The 8,504-nt window shown below is 39.9% G+C and overlaps 2 protein-coding genes across 2 annotated transcripts in view; both read right to left on the bottom strand.

Annotated features, from left to right (window-relative positions):
• bbs5 (Bardet-Biedl syndrome 5) overlaps window positions 1–393 on the bottom strand; it is a 5,106-nt gene extending 4,713 nt beyond the window's left edge. Inside the window, exon 1 of the mRNA XM_035676582.1 lies at window positions 233–393. Coding sequence (XP_035532475.1) covers window positions 233–294 — 62 coding nt within the window. The 5' untranslated portion in view covers window positions 295–393. The remainder of the gene's footprint in view (window positions 1–232) is intronic.
• A 1,318-nt stretch (window positions 394–1,711) lies between these two features.
• Window positions 1,712–8,504, bottom strand: part of col28a2a (collagen, type XXVIII, alpha 2a) — a 21,726-nt gene continuing 14,933 nt past the window's right edge. The window contains exons 16-35 of the mRNA XM_035677008.1: window positions 8,365–8,433; window positions 7,807–7,875; window positions 7,616–7,687; window positions 7,375–7,443; window positions 7,107–7,178; window positions 6,804–6,872; window positions 6,574–6,642; window positions 6,411–6,479; window positions 6,246–6,314; window positions 6,087–6,155; window positions 5,867–5,935; window positions 5,542–5,610; window positions 5,372–5,452; window positions 4,986–5,021; window positions 4,864–4,900; window positions 3,600–4,157; window positions 3,187–3,497; window positions 2,159–2,405; window positions 1,804–1,995; window positions 1,712–1,716 (exon numbers count right to left, since the gene is read on the bottom strand). Coding sequence (XP_035532901.1) covers window positions 1,712–1,716; window positions 1,804–1,995; window positions 2,159–2,405; window positions 3,187–3,497; window positions 3,600–4,157; window positions 4,864–4,900; window positions 4,986–5,021; window positions 5,372–5,452; window positions 5,542–5,610; window positions 5,867–5,935; window positions 6,087–6,155; window positions 6,246–6,314; window positions 6,411–6,479; window positions 6,574–6,642; window positions 6,804–6,872; window positions 7,107–7,178; window positions 7,375–7,443; window positions 7,616–7,687; window positions 7,807–7,875; window positions 8,365–8,433 — 2,301 coding nt within the window. The remainder of the gene's footprint in view (window positions 1,717–1,803; window positions 1,996–2,158; window positions 2,406–3,186; window positions 3,498–3,599; window positions 4,158–4,863; window positions 4,901–4,985; window positions 5,022–5,371; window positions 5,453–5,541; window positions 5,611–5,866; window positions 5,936–6,086; window positions 6,156–6,245; window positions 6,315–6,410; window positions 6,480–6,573; window positions 6,643–6,803; window positions 6,873–7,106; window positions 7,179–7,374; window positions 7,444–7,615; window positions 7,688–7,806; window positions 7,876–8,364; window positions 8,434–8,504) is intronic.

Raw genomic sequence — 8,504 nt, 5'->3', positions numbered from 1 at the left:
TAGATAATCTACATGTATGACATAAAGCTACCGTAAAACGTGTTTCCACGACAGAACATGAAGCTAAACACACTCCTGGGAGAGTTGCATTAACACCAGGTGAATTACTTTTATCTGGTAACTTAACAGCCTTTGGTTAGCCAATTAGCGTAGTGGAGCTAACTTAGCTCGTACGGTGGGGAAATAACACCCCGAAAAAAAAGCGCATTTCTGTGAGGCAACGTTAACTTACTGTGCTGTTATGTCGAATCTAACGTCTCTGTCTTCCCAGAGAGCATCTAAAACAGACGCCATGACTTCCCTCGGGTTAGTTTCAGTAACGTTTACAAAGCTAACGTTACCCGACAGCTACATTAGCTTCAACTGGCTAATCTGACAGAGCCTCTGCGGCGTCATAATCACCATGGCAACAGACGGCAAGCCAAGAGGGCAATGTTGTGGGTCTTGTTTCGAAACTTCTGACAAAAACGTCGTATTAGAGACATGTTTGTGACCATTAATATGTTTAAAAGGGTCTACAAGTTTAGGTAAGCATTGGAGTACATGTTAGCACAGTGTCAATACGTTTCTGGTTGCCATAGAGCTTAAAGATAGGTTTTTTTTGGGGGGGGGGTTTGCTTTGTGAGACAGCTGGCCTTCAGGAACCAGCTATAAAACTGTAAATAATAGGACTTTTCCCCCATTATGACTGCAGGGAGGAATGCTCCAAAGTTTATGCAAACTATTAAACCCCAATGGGACTCCTAATTAGTGCGTTATTAAAGGCAGGTGTGCTAGAAAGGCCTAGCAATTAAGATGTTAACACATGTACAGAGAAGAGTAGTTTTAAAAAAAACATTTTTCAATAGTTATTTATGTTGAATTTTCAATAACATTGCATGGGTTTTAATAAAAAAGTTTTTGGCTGTGAAAATATACTTTGTTGATATATTGGGGGCTTTTTTATGCCCTTTTTTTGATAGATAGCCAGGAAAGAGGGGAACACATGCAGCAAAGGGCCACAGGTTGGAATTGAACCTGGGCCGCTGCAGTAAAAAAGGCAACCACTATTATTTTATATTTTATTATTAAAAAACATACAAAACATCTATTCAGATATATACACACTGCCTAAATTGACAGGCCTTTAAAAGATGGAAAAGCCTCAATCTTCATCACAACAAGACATTCACAGTAAACCTCTGAAAGCAGTAGAAAGACAGAAATGGCTCTTTATTACAGCTGCCAGTTATAACCGAATGGACACATTGTAATAACAAACAGAATGCACATAAAAGTATTCAGCATATTTTAGCAAATCATATCAACAAGGTAATCACACTGTATTATTGCTGTCTTGCTAGAAATGTATTCAGTGAATATAAAGCATGTGGCTCTGTAGTTGTCATTGTAAATCCAGGACAGTGAGACCCTGATTTCTTCTGGTGTATCAAGCACAATACAGTTTATTTGAGGTAATAAGTCAGTTTTTGTGGAAGTTAATTTTAGGTCATTAATTGGGTTGAAACAGGAACATGTCAGCAGTTTTCAGGATGACTTTTTTAGCACTGTTTTGCTATTTGATCAGAAAATGCATTTATGTTTGAGGACAAGAGTGTTAGAAAAGTGCATGATATTTTCTGAACATATCTGACAGAATGCATCACATTAAAATAACAAATCAGCAGATTGTAGAGTAGTAAAGTCCTTTTTCTCATGGCATCTTCTCCTTTTATCCTGCTGGAGACAAAACGGTATAATATTCAGAAAATAAAAATAAAACAAAACTGTACACATTTGCTGTTACGGATCTATAAAAGTTACCTGTTCTGAATAGAACACAAGTCTTCTTGCATTCATCCTCTGTTTCGAAACGGTTGTCATTTCCAGCGCAGCCGCCGTACCAAAACTGTGCACAGGCATTGGCCTGCTTGTCATAGTACCAGCTGATGATATAGTTTCTGCAGTTGCCTTGGTCTAAGCTGAGGTTACAGCGTGGCTCAATAGGAGTGGCCTCTGGAGGAGAAAAGTGTGTGAGACGCATGTTTTCTAAAGAATATTTATGTATTTGATGCCTTTTTTACAGCAGATATTTGGACTTGTCATAGCAGGAAAAGCACAAGTGTTACTAATAACATTAATGATGTCTCTGTTCTATCAATGTCTCTGAAGTACTCACCTGCTGGCACGACTGGCCTCACCACGGGCTGCACCTGATTATTGTTTAAAGATGAAACTGAACCCAGTGCTGCAGATGAGGATGAAGATGTAGAAGAGGATGAAGATGATGATAGGACTGCCTCATTGAATGCAGAGCTTTCTCTCACAGGCGATGAAGATGCTGTTTTGTTGACTACAGCTACAGTACTACTGCCCCGCACGTGGGCTCTTAAGTCTAAATCTTCACCTTCATCATCCTCCACCACCTAGAATACAAATAAAAAAAAATATTTAATTGAAAGAAGAGTTCTGTATCATCAGCAAAGAAAATATAATAGTATAGTGCTGCAGGGATGAGGTATTTATATTTTATAATGTTTATAATGGGATTTTTCCCTTGTATTTTGGAGTACTGCTAAATAAACTCTGTGGCAAATAAAGTATTTTTGATTCCTACAAATTTTGTTAAATAGATAGGATACGACAAGATAATCTTCACATATGAACGCCACTTTTATGATTTTTGAAGCGTAAATGCAATCGCCAGAAGCAGAAAGCCAAACGAAGTACACCACATCGCATGACTTCAATGTCACCAACACTTAAATTCCAACTTGTAATTAAATCATGTTATTTGGAAAGTTTGAGTTAGAATGGTTTCCATGAGTGTGAGTATAAACACAACAAGGCTGTAAAGGTGGACTAGTGAGTAGGTAAGTCTCCGTGTTCGGCATGCTGACATTTATTGTCACAGACAACCTCTGTAGTCTCATTTAGCCACTTGTTAGCAACCACCTTTTTTAAGCATATAAAAGCTTCAGAAATTACAGGTGGTATTTTATGTTGTAGAACAAAACACAAAAATCTCTTAAGCTTGCGTTAACCACAGACCTTATTTCAGGCATCTAACCGAAAACCCATTAAAAACCCCCCCCACTAACTTCAAGGAGAGGGAACCGTAAGTGCTAAAACGTTAACTCAGTTCCAGGTTTTAGAGCTCATTTCTGCAGCACTCTATATTGTTCTTTCTGGGTTTTCAGTAAAGACCTGAACAGGAAGAGGATTAGCACTGATGGGCAGTATGAAAGTGTCTCCACGGCCTCGGGTGTTGGTGCGTCTCGGATTTTGGATCTCCTCTTGGTAATTGTAACTATTGCCGTTGTTCCCATGTCCATTGTTACCATAAGCATAACCATTATTGTCATAGCCATTGTATCCATTGGTATTCTCTCCATGTCTATTGTTTCCATAACTCCCATGCCCATTATTGCCGTTCCAGTGTCCATTTGTTATGTGATTGTAAATGAGGGCACCATTTTCATCTTCACAGAACTGGCTGACGAGTTTAGACTCCAGTGCTGGAAAAACAAAATTCAGAAATCAGTTAACTTTCGGGCACTTTACAACCTCTTAGCAAATATAATAGCTATATATTTACAACATCTGACTCAGATTATTACCTGTGAGAGTATTGAAGTCGTCAATGAGGTACATGTGTTCAGTGTCAGGGTCTGAGGCAATGAGGTTGAGTTCTTGCAGGAACTCGGCCTGCGTAGGATCAGAGGAATTGACAATCCCCAGGGCATACATCTCAATGTTTGCAGCGTGAGCTTCCCTCACAGCTATGTCAAGTTTGACAGGCTCTCGTTTGTCAGTCTGACCATCAGTGATGACGATGGCTACTTTTCTGACTCCAGGCCGAGCGCTGTAGAAAGCCTCCTGAGTCGCCTTTCTGATGGCGGTGCCGGTATAGGTGCCCTCGCCCATGTAAGGCATCTTTCTGATTGCCTGCTTAACGTCCTGCTTGTTCACGTAGCGAGCCAAGTTGAACTCCAATTGGACATCCAGACTATAGAGGACCAGTCCGATTCTAGTGGCGTTGCGTCCAACTGTGGTCCGTTCCACCAACCTGGTGACAAAGTCCTTGATGATTTCAAAGTTCTCGGGGCCGACACTCTCTGAGCTGTCGATGACGAACACAAGTTCCATTGGCCTTTCTTTGCACTTGATGCCACATCCTGAAAACAATGAAATATTGTCACTACTTTACTATTGTCCTATAGCTTTAAAGCTGCACTAATCAATATTTTTATTGTAATAATGGAGCAATAAACAATGTGTAGTATGAAAGGGCTTACAGGGATGAACCCTACTCTGCGACTCTAAAGAATCTTTTAGCGTCTTTAAGGTTCATTGTTTTGATTTAATGACAACCAAGCAGCAACCGCTATGACTGGCAAGTGAAGCCAACACAGGAGTGACAAAAAGTTATTTGAATGGCCTCTTGATGCTGGCTACAGAAGTGAGTCGGTCTTCATAAGGTATCATATTAAAATGCTCAACTTTACAGCAGAAATAAACATGTTTACAGGACAAAAAATTATTTTGGTGTCTCTAGCTACATTTTTTCAGTGTTCATTTATTGAACTGTACCAGGAGTGAACTCTCACACTCCATGTTTTTGTCCATTTTTGGATTTACTGGCAGCTGGCAGAGTCAGGACACACTGATCTTCACAACAGCTCCTCAGAAACAAACGGGTGACGTCATGGAGACTACGTCCATTTTTAATTATACAGTCTATGCCTGCGACTGCGACTGTTTTAGTTTTCTCTCATATAGCCTTGTTCCCAGACACAGCAGACTAAACCCCATCATACACCTGCCCATCACCAAACAGCCAAACATTACACACATTAAACTAGACTTGGCTAGTTGTCTTACCACAGATTTCTTTGATCAGCTTAATAATGTCTTCCCTCTGAAAAATATGGGAACATTCATATTAGTACAAAATCACTATCATTTATTGAATCTTCAAACTTTAGTTAAATTCATGAACTTACTGTAAGTCCTGCTTCTCCTTTCACTCCTGGCCTCCCCTGGGATTTGGAAGAAGTTTAAAACAAAATCACTGTTTCTGTAGCATGTTAAATACCTGTATCTCTATCTACTAGGATTGTGATGTAGATTGTTCTCATATACTGCAAATACACACACTCCACATAGTAACTTTAAGGGTCTCTCACATTTTATTTATTCACTTATACAATTATTCTAATTTGTCCTGGTAGTTTAATGTCAAGTAAAAAATAGCTGAGAGCTGTTCATGTGTTTTTTGGTGAGTGATGAAACCTCTTGCTCTCTACAAATACAAGCCAGCAGTATCTTCAAATATTGGCTGTTTGATTGTTTATTTGAGGAAGTGAGGAATAAGAGCTGTTTTGCTTACTGCTTCACCAGGGACTCCAGTATCTCCCATGTCTCCTTTTATGCCTTTCAGTCCCTTTTCGCCCTGTAATCCACGATCGCCCTGCAACAAGGGAAGAGTAATTCAACAGTCAGAGACCGATTAATCAGATATCAATGAAATGGTTAGGAAGATACGTGCAATTCCATCACCTTGGCTCCTGGAAATCCATCTCCTTGAGGCCCTCTTGGTCCAGTCATACCTTGAGATCCTGGCTCACCCTGAAATTAGATTCAAATTTTACTAAATCATACAGGAGCGCTGCACACTCTCTGTGCATCATAAATTATTGTGATCTGCAGCTAGTTTTGTCAGGCAGCTCTATTGTGTAACATGTCTGCACCAATTAAGCATATCATATTGCTTCACTCCTACATGCTGTGGACAAGAAAGTACCAATGTGAATTAATCCTGATTATAAAGAACTTGGTAAGTGCTTGAAGGACAGCGTTTACGTAAAACAGTTGTGACATTTACCTTTGGCCCTTGAATACCTTCTCCTGGAGGTCCAGTTGGACCAGGAGGTCCTTGTCTCCCAACATTACCCTTAAAACAAATGTTTAAAGTCATCAGACCACTGGTTTATAAAAAAAATAGTATCATAGTACAACTTTGTATGTTTAATTTATGTTTAATATATTAGCTTTGATTCAGATTTTAACATTGCTGTTGCTGTTTATTAGATAATCTTCCTTACAGGTGGTCCTTGTAAACCCTCTCCAGATGGGCCGGGCAAACCTGGCAATCCTCTAAAGCCAATGTCACCCTGAAACAGACATAAAATTATGAGCATCTCAATACATAAACACACAAAAACTGACAAACAAACAACCTTAAAAAACATGTAGGCACAAACCTTGGGACCAGGAATTCCTATTCCTTCTACGCCCGGCTCGCCCGGTAAGCCTGGCATGCCTGGAGGACCCTAAAATAAGTACATAAAAGGTTCAGACAATGCTAACATGCACAGGATTTACTGGTTACAGAATTTTAGTATGTGCAAAATATTCTTGATACCAACCAGAGGGCCGGGGAGGCCTTCTCCTTTTGGACCACCTGGACCCGGTAAACCCGGATGACCGCGATCACCCTGGTTAAATAAAATGTAGTGATGAAAACCAACAACAATATGCAGATTAGAAAAATGTTATCAATAAAAACATGCAGTGTTCTTAATTGTTTACCTTTGGACCAGGTAATCCATGGCCTGTCTCCCCAACAGGACCAGGGGGACCAGCGGGACCTAAATCACCCTGGAAACAAACACAGAGTTGAATAGGCAGAACTATTTTTTAGATATGTTTCCTCATTACACTCTATCTGGCAGTTCTTCTGACTTGGCACCAAGGTTGTCTACCTCAGTGCCAAAATCTATGTTAAGAGACAGTTTGATGATACATTTTTATTTATTTACCTTTGGACCTGATATAGACCGTCCTGGCTGCCCTGGCATGCCCAGATGGCCTGGTATCCCACGTTCACCCTGAAAGGTGAGAGTTGGCATGAGACGTAAGATCTAATTCATTCTTGTCGTTATTCTGACAATACTTGTGCTGCCAACAACATGCAGAGGACATGTCCTGTCGCTCTATTCAAAGGTTGGGTTTATCTGGCATAAATCTTCAACAGCAAGGTATTTATCAAAGAATAAAGACGCTACTTATACTACTTCATCAAGAACGCACCACAGTTAAATACTTGTTTGATTCGTTTTTACCTTTGGTCCAGAGGGTCCTGAGATCCCAGGAGGCCCATGTAACCCACGGATGCCCCTCAGACCCTGGTCACCCTGGGAGGGATGACAGCACACATTCAATTTGATTTGTACAGTGCCAAATCATAACAGAGATTATTTCAGGACACTTTGAAAGAGAGCAGGTGTAGATTGTACTCCTATAGAGACCAAACAATTCCTGCATCATCTGATTAACATTTGTTGTCATATGAATTCTGAACTACACAAGGATTTATAATCTAAAGCATACCTTCTCCCCTTGAATGCCAATTCCTTGTGCTCCTTCAGGGCCTCTTAAACCAGGTAAACCAGCCTCCCCCTAAGAGAGGAAAGGTAGATGAGACATAGAAACAATCCTTTTTTAAATCATGTTTTTTATTGTAAGCCAGTAGATAAAGGAAACAACAGTAGAGTTCAGATACTACAAAAAGAAATTGGAAATTGGGATTTGAAGTGGAAGTTTTTCCCAGAGCTGACATAATGTACTTTACCTTCTGCCCTGGAGCTCCATCCTCTCCTGGAAGACCGGGCAGGCCACCCAGACCAGACGCTCCAGGCTCTCCCTGTAACAACAGAATAGCATTATTTGATTTTTGATGGATTCAGCACATTGGCACTCCCCATTTGCTAATATAGATCATGACCGAATTAATGTGTGTGGTTCAGACATGCGATGTATTACCTTTGGACCAGGCTCACCAATGCCTCTCTCTCCTGTAGTTCCCTGCTCTCCTGGTAAACCCTGGTCTCCCTAGAAAATAACAAAAAGACATAGGTAATTATAAAAAAAAATGTAACAAACCTGCAAAGTATGGACTTGCTTGACATGTTGTTTGTCTAGTTGGCTGCAATTTGAAATGTTAATATTGTGGAATATATAGTTTTTTACAATATATTGTTTACAATAACAATGTTGTATCCATATTTTATTAAATCTAAAAATGATATCAGCAATATTATAACTGTAGAAACCAGCCTAAACACTAAAACCCTATATACAGCTGATTTACAGTAGCTGTGTAATTTGAGTTCTTCATGCTTATAACAAACACTTTTTGATTCATCCTGCTTCACAGTGAAGTGAGAGGACAGTGTTAAAAGGACAATTGTAAAACTAGATTTACCTGGAATCAAATTCAAACCTTTGTCTGTGTGAGGTGGTAATGTTTATGGAAACCATTGTACCAGCTCTCTGGCCACACACACACAAGCAATCTTACATTTCATTTCATTAACAAACCTTAGGTCCAGGTAAACCCTCTCCTGGAATTCCTCTTCCTCCTGGTGGACCCCTTGGACCCTCGACTCCCTGAGCAGGATTAAGGATTAGCGGGCTTTCAGTGCAGAGTGTCTTACTACTCTATGTATATATATATATAT

This window comes from Morone saxatilis, unplaced genomic scaffold (assembly GCF_004916995.1).
Source record: "Morone saxatilis isolate NCDOM2014 unplaced genomic scaffold, NCSU_SB_2.0 Contig5, whole genome shotgun sequence".
Classification (NCBI taxonomy): Eukaryota; Metazoa; Chordata; class Actinopteri; family Moronidae; genus Morone; species Morone saxatilis.
This window is presented reverse-complemented; position numbering and strand designations above follow the sequence as displayed.